This window comes from Phoca vitulina, unplaced genomic scaffold, assembly GCF_004348235.1.
Source record: "Phoca vitulina isolate PV1807 unplaced genomic scaffold, GSC_HSeal_1.0 scaffold25, whole genome shotgun sequence".
Lineage (NCBI taxonomy): Eukaryota > Metazoa > Chordata > Mammalia > Carnivora > Phocidae > Phoca > Phoca vitulina.
In genome coordinates this window covers 12,413,428-12,429,878 of record NW_022589728.1, presented here as the reverse complement: position 1 = coordinate 12,429,878, position 16,451 = coordinate 12,413,428, and the positions used below count along the sequence as shown (strand labels likewise).

The following is a 16,451-nucleotide window of genomic DNA, read 5'->3' as shown; positions in this document are numbered from 1 at the left end:
ATCTCCCCCCTCCCCCACTAACTTAATTTTAGGATGCTCAACAGATTAAAAAAATTATCTCTAAGATATTACTATTAATAAAGCACTTTGCAGCTTACAAGGCACCTGCACACTTTTTTTTTTTTACTTCAAATACAAAAATCCTGTGGGGTAGATACAAGCCAGGCATTCCTGCTGTCTTTTTCTGGAATAAGAAAACAGAATTTGAAGAGGTTTGAACTTCACCAAGGTAACAAGCAGAGGAGCCTCTGAACAAATCAAGATATTGTAATTACAAGTATTAGGCTCTTCGAAAATTTTCAAGAGTGCAGTCTAAGCTAAAATAACCAGAGAGAACTTAGAATAACATATTACAGTCAACCTTGGAACAACATGGGTTTGAACTGCATGAGTCCACTTATATGTGGATTTTTTCAATAAATAAAGTACTGTAAATGTATTTTCTCTTCCTTATGGTTTTCTTTATAACATTTTATCTTTAGCTTACGTTATCATAAGAATACAGTATATATAACATACAAAGTATTTGCTAATTGGCTGTTTATATTATTGGTAAGGCTTCTGATCAACACTATACAATTAGTAGTTAAATTTTTGAGGAGTCAAAGTCGTATGTGGATTTGACTGTGTGGGGGTTAGTGCCCCTAATCTCCACGTTATTCAAGGGTCAACTGTATTTGCCTCCTAGATGCATAGTAATTATTGCTAAAGGTGGACAAATGCTAAAGGAGTCATTCATCGACATTAATAACACTGGGGGCAGCAGAACAAGCGTGAATACACCACTTACACTGACATATCAACTGTAAATAAATGAAGGGAAACAAATTAATGACATTTGAATTTCAAAGACAGCTACAAAGTTTGAAAAAAAAACACAAAAAACAAAAACCCACAGCATTGGTGAACAAGCCTACAGGGTGTACTTGGCAGGTACTATATTCATTTCATAAACAGGAAACTCAGGAATTTTAATTAATTGTTCATTTGGGCAAATAAGATTTAGTGACAGGTATCCTCTTTCCATTAGACTCTTTCTACATTGTCCTAAAAAGAAGAGGTGACATTATACATGCTTGGGAAATCTGACCACCATACTGCTTCCTATGTGGGACATAGTAGGACATAACAGGACATAGTGCCTGCCTTATCTGAAAGCCCATGGCAAATGGGCATGCTTGTGATCTATGCCTTGATCCCTGCCCATGTGACTGAACAAAGATGGGACCTGATAGCATAAATTAATTCAAATTCATCAATGACTGGGCGCCTGAGTGGCTCAGGGGGTTAAGTGTCCAACTCTGGATCTCAGCTCAGGTCTTGATCTCAGCATCCTGAGTTCAAACCCCGAGATGGATTCCACTTAAAAATAAATAAATAAATAAATTCACCAATGATTAAATTCTCCTAGTAAAAGCCTCTCAGACTGAATCTTTTAATAAAATAGCAATGGGCTTTATAAAAAAGAAAAAGGTCTTAAAGGCCTTAAAAAAAAAAAAAAGAAAAATGACAATAGGGCTGAAAGAACAAGAATGAGAGTTAACTGATAACTACTCTCAAGAATGATTTAGATTCACAGATAAAGCACATGTGCACACCTCGCACCCACAATTCCACTTCAAGGTCTATCTCCAGAATTCTAGCATACATGTTCAAGGAGGCACACACAAAAATAATCCATGTAGTATACTGCCTTTTTTTTTTTTTTAGATTTTATTTATTTGACAGAGAGCGAGCACAAGCAGGGTGAATAGCAGAGGGAGAAGCAGGCTCCCTGCTGAGCAGGGAGCCAATATGGGGCTCCATCCCAGGACCCTGGGATCACAACCTGAGCCAAAGGTAGCTGCTTCACCAACTGAGCCACCCAGGTGCCCCTATACTGTCTTTTGTAACATGACAGACAACTCAGCCAAAAATTTCCTTAGGGGAAAAGAATGGGAAAAGTGTGGTATAGTCAAACAACAGGATATAATTAAAATTAAACCAACAGAATGTAATTAAAATTAAACCAACCTAGCAATTAATACCAGTAAAATAGAACAAAATATATTAATACTGATAAATCTCCCAAAATAATGTTGAACAAAAAAGTTTGGGAGCAAGTACAGTAAAATTCCATTAATATAAAGTTGAAAAAAATACATAAACGATTGTTCACTGTTTACAAATACACACATACATATGTAGTAATCATTTGGAAACTTTCATAGAAATAATAAACACCAAATTCAGGAGAGTAGTTACCTCCAGGGACAAAGGGCAGTGAAGGGTATACAGGGGCTTCAGCTGTATCTGTAATATTTGTTTTCTAAACAAAGCACAACAAAATAAACCCTTCTTTATTTTCCAAAGAAAAAAGGAGAAATGATGAAAAAGTATACACTAGGCAAATATGAACCAAAAAATAAGATTCAAAATTAATATCAAACACTTGAGTACCCAAAACTACACTACCAAATAAATATATGTAAAAAACAAACAACTCCACAGTATGTAAAAAGTGGAGGGTAACTTAATGACAAAGAAGAACTCTTCAGTGAGATGTAAAGACCTGAGCCCCATATACACCTTACAAATTAGCCCTCAAATTTACTGGGGGGGAAAAAAATCACTCTGACAAAACTAAAAATAAAATAAAACAAAACCATTGTCATAATAGATGCTAACATCTTACCCCAAAACTCAAGAGACTATCAAGAATATACAGATAGCAAGTCTGATCTCATGAACATGTATGGAACCCTGAACCAACCATGTACACAATACACTTTTCAAGCACACACAGAATATGTACACACACTGACCAAGTAGCTGGCTACAAAATTAGCTTCAAAAACTGAAGAATCAATAAACACAGTCTACATGCTCTTACCTATGTGAAATAAAGTCAGAAATCAATAATAAAAACATTGTTAAAAAGAAAAAAAAAAACATGTTTAAAACAAAAAACACATGGGGTGCCTGGCTGGCTCAGTCGGTAGAGCATGTAACTCTTGATCTCAGGGTTGGGAGTTTGAGCCCCACATTAGGTATAAAGATTACTTAAAATAAAATCTTAAAAAAAAAACAAACCCCCCCAAACAAAAAACACACAAAGCACCTGGGTGGCTCAGTCGTTAAGCGTCTGCCTACAGCTCAGGTCATGATCCCAGGGTCCTGGGATAGAGCCCCGTGTGGTCGGGCTTCCTGCTCAGCAGAGAGTCTGCTTCTCCCTGACCCTCTGCCCTCTTCCCTGCTCGCACGCTCATGCTGGCTCTCTCTTTCTCTCTCTCAAATAAATAAAATCTTTGGAAACAAAAACAAAAAAAAACCCAAAAAACACACATCCCTAATTATCTCAAGGGTCGAAAGAAAAGCCATGACAGGAAAACATTTCAGAGTGGCCAGTTCCCTAACACTTGTTTATAATTTTTCTTAGTTTCCTATGGGCACTCTTTAAATTATTATCAAAACTTGTTTTCTTGAGCTAGGTGGAGTAGATTTCCATTCTTTATAATCAAAAAGGTCCTTCTAGAACAAAACCCTACAATCTTTCTAAATCATTAGTGGACTTGAATGGTCATGTAGACTAAATTAAGCAAAGGTGCTAAATATATATATATATCTGGAATAGAATGAATCTTGATGAATAATTTTGGATCTTGTTAAAACAATGTTGATAAAATAAGGAACTTTCCATAAAAACTTTCTGCTACATGCAAACAAATATAGTAAAAATATAGTAAGCGCAAGAAAACACCAATATAGGGGCGCCTGGGTGGCTCAGTCGTTAAGCGTCTGCCTTCAGCTCAGGTCATGATCCCAGGGTCCTGGGATCGAGCCCCACATCGGGCTCCCTGCTCCGCGGGAAGCCTGCTTCTCCCTCCCACTCCCCCTGCTTGTGTTCCCTCTCTCGCTGTGTCTCTCTCTGTCAAATAAATAAAATCTTTAAAAAAAAAAAAAAAAAAAGAAAACACCAATATAGTTAGGAAAGAAACGATTAAGAGTCAAGGATATTAGACTCCTCAAAGTATCAGGTGGCCACAAACTAGCAAGCTAAGCAGGGATGTGGGGGGAAAAAGATCAACATATTAGGATACACAGAGGACAAAAGAAATTATTTTTGCTATGAACAGCATTACTCAAACCTATACAGCACTGGTCAAGTTCATGTTACTCTTTCAACACACATGGGGGAAATTACAGTAACATTCAAAGAAGCAGGATATAAAGTTAAGACAAAATAGTAACCATTTCTCATTCAAGTCACTATTATGTATCTTATCTCATTTATTCATTCCATTTTATAGATGAGGACACCAAGGCAGATTAAAGATGTTGCCCAAGCTCATATAGCTGATAAGGAGCAGAGAAAGGACTTTATTCTTGTTTTATATAGGACTTCATTGTTGTTTTATCCTTTATCCCCATTTTGCATGATTGGATGTGGTGTCTGTTTTAGTAAAGGCGACTGAGGGACTATGTACTCCCGTAACAACTCAACGAACCAAGCAGCTGTTGGTAAGCCAACAAAAGAGGTCTGAACGGAATTTGTGGGAATCAAGAAATACGTATGATATGGTAGAGCATGGACTTTGGAGTCAGAAAGACCTGGGTTCAAATTCCAAATTCCAGCTTAGTCAGTTACTAGCTCTGTGATGTGACAGCCTCCCTTTCCTCACCTGTAAAACGGAGCCTTCATCATGGATATTACTGTTCAGATTCAATGAGTTGTACCAGTAGAAAAGGCCCTATAAATATTTAAATATACTGGTTGTATATTTACATTCTTTACTACACTACACTGTAGCCTTTTAAAGACGAATCAGAGGAAAAATGCCTTTCAAGACCCATGATCAGGAATAATTAAGTATACGCATACATGCTTTGAAAAAAAAAATAATGCATACTATAATTAAAGTAAATGAGCAGGGTTCTCTGCATAGCTTAAGTGCCCACTTCAAAAAGGTGTACACAAAAAGTGAAGTATTAATGTTGCTTCTGACTTTATTGTTTCTCCTTTGCCCTCAGCTGTAGGCAGAATGCCACTCCCCACAAAGAAATGTACACCGTAATCCCTAGAACCTGTGACTATGTTACTCTACATGGCAAAAGGCACTCTGCAGATGTGACTAAAATTACAGACTTTGAGATGAGATTATCCTGGATTATCCAGATAAAGCCAATTTAATCACACAAGTCTTTACTCGCAGAGAACCTTCCCCAACTTCGGTTAGAGAGATGGGATGACCTGACCTATTGTTGCTGTGCCTGAAGATGGAGGAAGGGGACCGGAGGCCAAGGAATGTGGGTATGCGGGGGGCTCTAGATGCGGAGAGCAGTCCTCAGACGACAGCCAGCAAGAAAATGGAGATCTTAGCCCCAAAGCTGCAAGAAAGTATATTCTACCAACAACCTGAAAGAGCAACCTGAATCCCTCAAAAAGGGAACCAGTCCTGCTGAAACCTTGATGTCAGCCTGCTGAGAAACATATCAGACTTCCGACATATGCTGATATGTACATGAACTTATATAGAACTTTAGAACTATAAGATAATAAATTTGTGTTCTCTGAGCTGCTTTAGTGTATGGGGGTTTGTTATGGTAGCAAAACTAATGTACCTTCTTCCTCCCATTTGAATAAAAACGATCACAAGTTTTTATATAAATGTCCTTAAATCCCTTTTTTTTTTTTTTTTAGAAAATTCTTCATTTTTATTTATTTATTTATTTATTCATGAGAGTCAGAGAGAGAGATAGAGAGAGGCAGCGGCAGAGGGAGAAGCAGGCTCCCTGCCTAGCAGGGAGCCCGATGCGGGACTCGATCCCAGGACTCTGGGATCGTGACCTGAGCCGAAGGCAGACGCTTAACCATCTGAGCCACCCAGGTGTCCCTTTAAATCCTTTTTGAAACAAAAAGAAACAAATTGGCCAATGCATGTAGCCTACCCAGTAGGCTACCCAGCACACACTCATGATTTTCTGAAGCACCAGCTCTGCGCCAGGCACTGTCTTGCTCCAAGAGCTTCACTGCAGTGTGCATCCATCAATATTCATTTTCTTCCTTTCTCCCTCAGATTTGACCAGAAACACACTGTCAGTCACACCTGAAAATAGGAACATTTTGAAGAGCAAACTGGGAGAAACTTAAAGAGCTACATCATAGCTGTGAAGAGTAAAAACTTACAAGGGAAGAAGTACATAAATAACTTGCCCCAAATGACGCTCAGTTTCTTCATCTACAAAATGGTAACTTCATATATCTTTTGAAGCAATAAAAAATGAAAAGCTTTTGATACTGTGTACAAACTAGAAGAAGTGTGAAGAATGGCTCATAAGAATCTACTACATAAACAGTACCAAAAACTAATGTGATGAAGAATTCCATATAAATTCAGCCTGGATATACTTTAGGGATTGATTTAAAATTCCAGACAGCAGAAAATTTGACAATAGGAAAAAAAAGATAAATTCTAGAAAAATATATACAAAGGCCTATGACGGACCTGCAGAGGAATGCCATAGTACTACCACTAAAAATAGTGCTTGTAGGGGCACCTGGGTGGCTCAGTCATTAAGCGTCTGCCTTCGGCTCAGGTCATGATCCCAGGGTCCTGGGTTCGAGTTCCGCATCGGGCTCCCTGCTCAGGGGAGAGCCTGCTTCTCTCTCTCCCTCTGCCTCTCCCCCTGCTTGTGCTCTCTCTCTCTCAAATAAATAAAATCTTTAAAAAAATTAAAAATAGTGCTTTTAAAAAATATAGATGTCCAGGATTCACTGCAGGTCTTCTTAAACAGCATCTCCAAGGATAATACCCAAGCTGTTTGCATTGAGAAATTCTGTAAGAATTAAAAGGGAGGTGACTACATGTGAACAATAGCAGAGGGAATCTAGCATCTTTTTGCCAGGTGTCTTTTATTTTTAAGTGAAGAACAGCAGCTAGAATGTATTCTAAAACTTGAAAATAAATGAGGCTGATGAACCAAATGGGAAAGTTTCACATAGAAAGCAAAGAAAAGTTAGAAAGGGGGACAAGGGAGGTCAGTATTCGGCTGCAGCTTTTGTAGCAAAGGACACAGCCTCAGAGATCAGGATGAGCAAAGAATAACAAAATGGAGCAAGCACAGCTGGGCCAGAGTGAGAGGGAAAAACAGCTGAGCTGGCAAAATTAGGATCTGCTCAAAAAAACCCAGCAAAATTACTGGCTACTGCAAGAGGCAATGAGCTGGGGAGATAAAATGGGAGAAAGGGATCAGAGCTGCAGATAGAGGAGAAAATTCATTTCATGGTGGAGCAGGAACAGAATGAGAACAAAAGGGACAAGAGCACCGAGGAAGAAGAGAGGGGCATTATTTGAGATGAGGAGGAAGCAGGTTCACCAGGAGAGATGAGGGAAAAAAAGACAAGAACGGGACCATGGCATCTATGATTCAACAGAAGTCTCAGTAGCAATATACATGTTAGGGGAAGCAAGCAGCAAACAAACTGGTTAGAAGAGAAAGAGAAAAGGAAAGGGCTAGTCAAAGATCTTGAAAGACTACAAATAACATGCATAAAGCAACAATTTAAGTAGACCAGAATATACTGTCTAGGGCCGCCTGGGTGACGCAGTCAGTTAAGTAGCCGACACTTGAGTTTGGCTGAGGTCATGATCTCAGGGTCCTGGGATCGAGCCCCGCGTTGGGCTCCATGCTCAGCGTGGAGTCTGCATCAGATTCTCTCTCTCTCTCTCTGCCCCTCCCACCTGTGCTGTCTCTCTGATAAAGATTTCATTTATCTATTTGACAGAGAGAGACACAGCGAGAGAGAGAACACAAGCAGCGGGAGTGGGAGAGGGAGAAGCAGGCCTCCCGCTGAGCAGGGAGCCCGATGAGGGGCTCGATCCCAGGAGCCTGGGATCATGACCTGAGCCGAAGGCAGATGCTTAACGACTGAGCCACCCAGGCGCCCCAAATAAATAAAATCTTTAAAAAAAATAATATACTGTCTAAATTCTAGATGATGTTAAAAGGTATGCTTCAGACATGTTTTAGCTCTCTCACTGAATAAAACAAACACATCTAAAAACAGACAAAATGAAACAATATAGAGATGCAAAAGTTCCACAGCTATGAAGAAAAGCAAGGGCAGGATTAATACAGAATTCAAGCTGGTGGAAGCCTGGGAAAGGAAGACATAGGTGACGGGGATCTGTGTTTCTTTAGCATGGGTGTGTAATAATTCATTACTGTTCTTTAGAACTATTAAACTATACATACGTAATATATACATATATATGCTTTTTATATGCATGCTATATTTCATCATAAAATAAGTGGAATTTTTCTACCTTCGAACTTCTTAGTTTTTCCCCGTTTGTTTTTTGAAGATAATCTAACAAACTTGTTCATATAATTAAATAAAATTGTTGGTGTTTCTGGCCTCAGGTTTTGCAACAACGAGCTTCACTTCAGACCTAGTGAATCAAAATCTCTGAGGTTTGGGCCACTGAATCTTTATTTTAAAAAAAGAAAAAAACACCCTAGGTGATTCACAAGAACCTAAAGAAACTCAAGTTTGAGTCTCCCAGAGGACAGGTCTTCCTTCTGTCACAGCTCTAAAGCTCTACAGAATCTGATGCCATCCTTCCCCAAGTCCTCTAAGATTTTGCCTCTATGTTGCATTTTTTTGACCTTTCAACTTCAGGTCTCCCCTATCTTCATACACATACACACTCAACACCCTCTCACATTCCTGCCAGCCTGATCTTGCAGTCAACTCTTCACTTCTCACTCTTTCCCTCTCTTTCACAGTCTTCAATAAAATGGTTCACACTATGGCTCTATTTTTAATTTTCTAAAATCACCAGTAAGTAGTATATGTGAGATTGACTGATCAAGCAGTAAACATGCACTTCCAACTACCTACCAGACATTTCCCCCATGCCCACCTGGCAAATCCTTACGCATCCTTCTAATTTCAGCTCAAGTATCACCTTCCAAATAAAGCCTTGCAGCACCCCCACAAGGACCCAGCTACTTACCTATTATAAATTTTACTTATTTTCTTATATAGCACTTGTCCTCTAAAGATTTTAAGAAAAATAAAAAAAATAAAAGCGTGTGGGAGTGGGGAGAAGGGGAAACAAAGAATGAAGGAAGAGTGGAGGGGATGAGTATGACGCAATAGGGAGGAGTGGGGTTTGTTAACAATCTTAAAAGAATGGATGAACAAGAGTTGGTCAGGTGAAAAAGTTTTGACCTAACCTTCCTTTTCTTCTTTTTTGGGTGGGGGGGGCAAGGCAAGAGGGTCATTTCAGATAGAATACAACTGGGTTTAAGCTTTTGTGTGCCTAGTTGAGTGGCACAGAAGAGAAGGGACAGTTAGTAATCTGGTTAAAATGGTAGGCAGTTGCCAGAATTTTAGGAGCAACAATTACAGGTTTATTACAATTTTTCTCTTTCCATATTTGATAATTATCTGGTTATGCTATTAGGCCAGGCTTGTTAAAAACCAATTTCCACTTTATATCTAGATTTAAATGACACGTTTACCTAAATGATTTTTCAGGAACAAGACACTACCAATGAAAAATTTTAAAGCTACATTTAACTGCATTTGGCCCTAGAGTTAAGAAAACAAATATTTCAACAGTATCATCATGATCATGGGAAAAGTTTTAAAAAAAATCTCTTCTTTGAAGCTGGAACTCTGAAAAACAAAATGTGCATGGTACTTTCACATTTGTCCTCATTTTATCTCATTACTGAGAGAAAAGGAAAAGTTAAAAATGAGCGATTATTTACTAACTCCATTAACTAAAATAATGGAGTTCCTGGAAGGTCAAACTAAAGAATGTGAGCAGAGGAACAGTCTCCTAACAGCCAGGTTTCACGAAGATTAATCTGACAGTAAACTAGATTGGCTGGAGTGGGGAGAAAATACTGCTGTCAAGTATTCAGTGCTGAATAGCAATGGCAAGTGAGAAACAGGAAAAGTAGAAATTTCCCTCATTCTAAGACACATATTTTTCATACTATGACTTTTGAAGACATCAGGATAGGTATCACACTACTGATTTAATATCATCTTTTTTTGTGGGGAGGGCCACATTAAGTGTACCTTACAACTGTGCATATATTTGGAATTAAGGAAACACGGTAAAGGATTTTAGCCAAAGTCGGTTAAAAAAGTGGCAGAATCGGGCTAAAAAATCCTACAGTCAAGTTATTAATGTATATTAACATGAACATAGTGGCCTGTTTGGCTATTCTTTCATCAATTTAACTAAATGTACAGGGCCTTCTACTAGGCTCTTCCTGAAATGCAAAGCTATACTGAACATCTTTTCTGCTCTCCAGAGGTACATAATCAAATACGGATGTCTACACAAGTATCTGTAAAACAGTCTGGCATTAATATCAGAAAAATACAAAGTGTGAAACATCCAGATAAAGTAGTAGTCACTGCCAGCCAGGATACCAGAAAAAGCCTGACACATCAAAGAGTTTAATGTATGCTGACTCTGAAAGCATTATGGAAGACCTGGGTTAGACTTTGAAGGACTGAGAGAATTTCCACAGAGAAGGCACTCCAAGCAGAGGGAGCAGAAAGAACCAGGAAAAAGCACAGAAATCAGCCACTGGGCCTCACTGGCAGAAGGCAGGGAATAGTGGGAAAGAAGGCTAGCAAAGAAAACAGAGGCTAAAATAATGGAGTTCCTGGAAGGTCAAACTAAAGAATGTGAGCAGAGGAACAGTCTCCTAACAGCCAGGTTTCACGAAGATTAATCTGACAGTAAACTAGATTGGCTGGAGTGGGGAGAAAATACTGCTGTCAAGTATTCAGTGCTGAATAGCAATGGCAAGAAAGGAGTGTCTTCCCTTTAAACTGCCTGGGGCTTATTTTTGAACGAAGGCAAATTCCAAGAGCACAGAGCGCCAGCTTGCTACGATTTGTAGCTCCAATACTCCCAGAACAATACTCTACCCACAGTAGATGCTCAATTAATAAGCTGAAAGAAGGCAACCTGCAAAGGATAATTTGCATCTTCACCACTGCTAAATGTCTACATTCACTCTTCTTTCTACCTCTCAAACACATTCATATCATAATTAACATAAATTCCCTCTCCAACTCGGTTTACAGCCTAAATAAAACTTTTCTAATAGGCTTTGGACCCAATTCCTTCTCCTTCAAAACATGCCACAGCTTTTTTTTTTAAAAAGTACATACATTTGCTACTAAACATTTGCAAAACATTCCTCTACCCAAGACATTACATAGAAAACCATCCAGACTCTGTACAGACACACATCAAAAAAACCTTGCTAAAAAGACATGTTTACAGCAGCAAGTTTTTTAGGCTGCAATCAACATGCTTCTTGTGTTACTTATTGAATCTGCTACATCACTAGTGCAACCACAAGCTGCTGCTTACGTTTCCAAAGTTGTGCAAAGGGCCCAAAGTTGTGCAAGAGCCCTCACTGAAATCAGACTCTGGTATATAAATAGTTATAACACCTGAACAAGCCTTAGTTTTATTATTAGATTCAAAATAATGCCAAAATCACAGGTAATAAATATTTTACAATGAGTTTGTTTACTTATCTGTGAAATATACTCAGATGTTATTTCAAGTGAGAACAGCTGAATTTCTTTCTGCTTCCAATGTACATCGGGTCACCTGAAAATTGGCAGCTGCGACCCTCAATCTGATATATCCAAGAAATCACAGTGCCCCCAACACACGCACAGGCACACTACACGCAAGCACACACCCAGAGCACTGAACGGCCTTGCATTACTACCAAATAACCCCAGTTTACACGTGGCAAAATCGACAGAACTTTCACGCTTTAATGACCTCGACGGGGACTCCCCAGCCGCCAAGCGATGGGATATGACTTATTCTGACTTGGGATCTGAGGGTGTTGAACAAAAAATTTTTAAAGGTTCCCTGCTCTCCTTTTCAGCTGGCTGTCCCCCACCAGGAGCACTTTGCCCAGCCCCTGACAGATGCGTGTAGGATGGAAAAGGTGGGACTGATCAGGAAATCCAAGACCCTCCTCCCATCACCTTCTGCTCTCTTCTGCCTGCCTTTTTCTTTCTCGAGGGCGGCGAAGAGGCCCAAGGTGAGGTAAGGGGCCCTGGCGAGCGGGTGCAATCATCTAAGTCAGGTCCTGACCGCCCTCGGCTGGGCCGCTCCTCCTGTCACACAGTTCCTAGATCTTAAGCCGCAAACGGCTGCCGCGACCCCCAGCTGCAGGGCTGCCCGGGGCGGGGGCCGCGGACAGGGCCTGGCCAGGCCGCGGCCGCTCGCAGTGCCCACGTCACCAGCTCCAGCACTGCGGAAATGGAGCGGCGCGGCCGGGAGGGAGGCGCCGGGCGGCGTTGGCGCCCGCGCCCCTGCCAGACACCGTTTGCCCCTCAGCCCGGGCCCGGAGGCCGCCGACGCCCGCCTGGCCGCACCCCGGCCCTCACCTGTGTCGCCGATGATGATGTACTTGAAGAGATAAGCGTACGCCATGGCCGCGGCCGCTCGGTGCCAGGGCACACGGCTCCTCCTCCGGCTACTGCTCCTCCTCCTCCTCCGCGCCCCTCACCCCGGCGCCGCTCGGCCTCGAAACGCCAGGCCCCGCCCGCCGCAGCCGTCGCCGTCAGCCGCCGGGAGTGAGGGGCCGAGAGGAAGCCGGACAAACTGACACCCGCAGAGCCGATGGAGACAGCTCCTGGCCGAGCTCAGTCGAACAATAACAGCCGCCGCGGCGCCTCCGCCCCGCCTCCGCGTCGACCCGGAAGTGCTGCGGCCGTCGGCGCCGCGGAGGAAAGGGGAGGAGCCCCGCACGCCGGCCGGAGCCCCGCCCAGCCAGAGCCCCGCCCCGCCGGAGCCCCGCCCAGCGCCGAGCCGGCCGCGCCCCGGCCGCGCCCCGTCCACCCCGAGCCGGGCGAGGCCCGGCGCCGGTCGTTCCGGCACGTTTGAGCGGGCGACGCCGGCGGCCGGGAGACGCTGGGGGAGGGCAGGGAAGTGGAACGTTCGGTTCCGTCGCCGCGACGCGCATGGGCGCCGCGTCTTTCCGCCTTGCAGTGGGGGCGCGGGGCACGTGTGGGAAGGCGGAGGTCGCGTTCGGTGCGGGGCCCCGCCCTGGGCTTATGAAAGGTGTTTGAAAATGGTGGGTTGGAGGGCGATGATATTTCCGTGTTTGGGGACCAGGGCTTGACAGAGAAAATGGAGTTATTTGTAAACTGCAAACCGTAAATCAGAGAATATGAAGTAAATTATGGTATGCCCTATGGTGGAATATTACACGGCTCTTAAAAAAAAGCCTGACAGGCAAAAACAAGCCACAGAAATCGGTGCATACATGCATGTTTATGTTATATGTATTACTTATCTAGAAGATGTGTAACAATTATGTTATGCTAAATAGTTATTGTAATTATGCTATTATATTATGCTAAATGTGTTCATATGTTTGTAAATTATATTTTATTGGCATATAGATAATATATATATTTTTACCATTTTACAAAAAAAAAAAAATGACAGGGGTGCACCAAAATACCCGTATGTGTGTAGTCAACCTGAAAGGAAACAGAACTGGCACCAAGGGGAGGGTGGATGGGCATGGAGGAAAGATCTACTTTTCCCTGAATTTTCCACGTGCAGTTTGAACTTTTTTGCAGTGTTCATGAATTACCCATTGAAAAAATATGTGTAAAGGAAAAAACAAAGCAACTTTTTTGTTCATTCAACTAACATTTATTAAGTACATACTATGTTTCTGCATTGCTAGGCATTGCAACTGAAGGCAGACCCTGTTCAAAGGAGCACGGTTTTCGAGGAGGAGGTAGTAGAGTTCGTTTAAGTGTTAGGATAGGTTACCTAGAGAAGATGCTGTTTGAACCAGGCTTATGGATGATGAGTAAGAGTTTGTCGAAAGGACAAAGGTTTGGGAATGAGAGATGAAGTTCAGGCAAAGGAGCAGAGTCTGCAAAGTTCATGGCTCGGTTGATGGAATTTAAAGTTGCTTGAGGAAGCTCATTTACCAACCCATATCCTCTAATGTAGTAGAGGATATGTACTGAATAGCATCACTCCATTCCTGAGATGCACAGGAGTTGTAATGATAGCTTGCTACCTGCCAGTATAATCTGATGAAAACAGCAAAGACTCGATGTTCAAGTCCTTTGAGCCTCATTTTCCTTATCTGGACAATGTAGATAATAACTGCTTCACAAAGTCAATTTAGGATCAAATAAGATATTGTATGTGGAGGTATTTTATAAATTATGAAAAATACTTAATACATAACTTTTAGTACTGAATAATTATTTAAAATTACCTTGAGTTCATATTTTATTTTTTTAAGATTTTATTTACTCAGAGAGAGCACAAGTAGGCGAGGGGCAGAGGGAGAAGGAGACTCCCCGCTGAGCAGGGAGCCTGACATGGGGCTCCATCCCAGAACCCTGGGATTATGAGCTGAGCCGAAGGCGGATGCTTAACCCACTGAGCCACCCAGGTGCCCCAAGAACTCATGTTTTAAAATCAGCTCCATTCCTGGCTTTATGTCTCTACCTTTATTTTCTTTCTATATTTAATTCATAATATTTTGTTATATTTGCTCTATGCCTATATGCTGTCTTAAATCCTCTTTGAAACAATACAGGGCATAAATAAAAACCACAAGCTTCATTTGAAACATTTGATTTAGCCCCCAAAATCCAAAAACATTTTTCGAGAAAAATTCCTCAGGCAAAATGACAGAAATAAACCTCTTTTCCCCTAAGTGGTAGTGTACTTTCTGGGATTTTCCATTCAGTTTGATTCTCAGCTATTTCACTCCCTTGGGCATGAATTCTGATAACCTCATCTCTCAGTCTTACATCATATTTGGTCTGAAGGTCAAAACTGTGAAGTTTAAAGATTGTTAGACTACATTCTCTAAGGTCTGCTCATTGAAGTTCTCCACGACATTTTAAAATACAGTATTATATTGAAATTTTGCATTTACTGTTCCCAATCAAACTTCTGTGCTTACATTTTCGCTGGTTTTGATTGCTCTCAGACTGTGGAAAGAAGAAGCAGTGGGGTGGGTGGGATGGGAGAGGGGTGGTTTGAAATAGTGGAATCCACAGGTTCTTACTTTAGTTTCCGTGGTTCCTTAGCTAGTCCTTGAATGCACGCTGAGGGCTCTGGGATCCTCCAGAAATAGTATGCAAAATGTTGTATGTGTTTGCATATATGTAATTTTATGGGGGAAATTCTTGTACGGGGCTGTGACCCAGAAATCATTAAGAACCACTGTGAAATGTTTTCTTTCAGCCATTTGTAAATGCCATGATGGAACTAACTTTCCAGGAAATACTTAATCAGCTCAGTGTCAGTGTTAGAGAAAGAAAGAACTAGGTTCAAATCCTGACTTTAGTACTTATCAGTTGATAAATTGATAAATTACCAAACGCTCTAAGCCTTAGTTGTCTCAGGAGATGACACAAAGTTTCTAGCACAATGTCAAGCTCATAGTAGACATTAAATAAACATTAAAATTATTTCCTCCTTCCTTTCATCCTTTCCCTGTTCTCCACCTCCAACCTGTCACTAAGAATGATTAGGAGTTCCCATGAGCCCAAGAGAGACCCTGCCTTAAAGTAGACTAGACTCTCTTTGTGCTAAGTCATGGGTAGCTTTGGCCTGATGAAGTCCACAGGAGAGGTAATGTGTCATTTTAGAGGACAGAATTTTGTTCTGGGAAATGAGAGTAGATTTTTACAGAGGGAGAGTCATTTAAGTTGGGCCTTAAAGGGCATCATCTTTCATAGTTATTGCTTTAACTGATTCTTTTCAGATGCTCCAACAGCCCTCCCCTTTGTTCTTTACTCAGCTTATCCACCTCATCTACCATTTATATTCTAGTTGGGTAACACACTTAATATTCCCTGTTTTCTTTTTTTAAAATTTTATTTATTTATTTGGCAGAACAAGAGAGCAGGAGAGCACAAACAGTGGAAGTGGCAGAAGGAGAGGGAGAAGCAGACCCCCCGCCGAGCAGGGAGCCAGACACAGGGCTCGATACCAGGACCCCGGGATCATGACCCGAGCCGAAGGCAGTCACCCAACCAACTGAGCCACCCAGGCCCCCCCTCCCTATTTTATTTTCTATTTGTGGCCTATTTCTGACCCCTTGTCAAAGCCAGAAATGACTATTCTCTCTCTTCCACTTCATTCTGCTTATCTTTCAAAAGTTTACTTGAAGAATATAAATTTAATGATCACAAATTCATATCCTTAGTCAATGTGTGTGTAGGTGTTTGAAGAAACTTTCTTTTATACATAGGCTATTCTTTTTACCAATGGACTGATCATTTGTAATAAAGGAGACCTACATAAGTGCACAGATGAAACAGTGAATATTAGAATAATAAGCTCATGTTATAAAATAGTAGATTAAAAAGTATAACTACATAAAATACTTTGAATTAATAATTTAAA

At 41.2% G+C, this 16,451-nt stretch overlaps 1 protein-coding gene across 1 annotated transcript in view; it reads right to left on the bottom strand.

Annotated features, from left to right (window-relative positions):
• Positions 1–12,776, bottom strand: part of RAB2A (RAB2A, member RAS oncogene family) — an 89,364-nt gene extending 76,588 nt beyond the window's left edge. Inside the window, exon 1 of the mRNA XM_032421528.1 lies at positions 12,440–12,776. Coding sequence (XP_032277419.1) covers positions 12,440–12,485 — 46 coding nt within the window. The 5' untranslated portion in view covers positions 12,486–12,776. The remainder of the gene's footprint in view (positions 1–12,439) is intronic.
• Between the last annotated feature and the right edge of the window lie 3,675 nt (positions 12,777–16,451).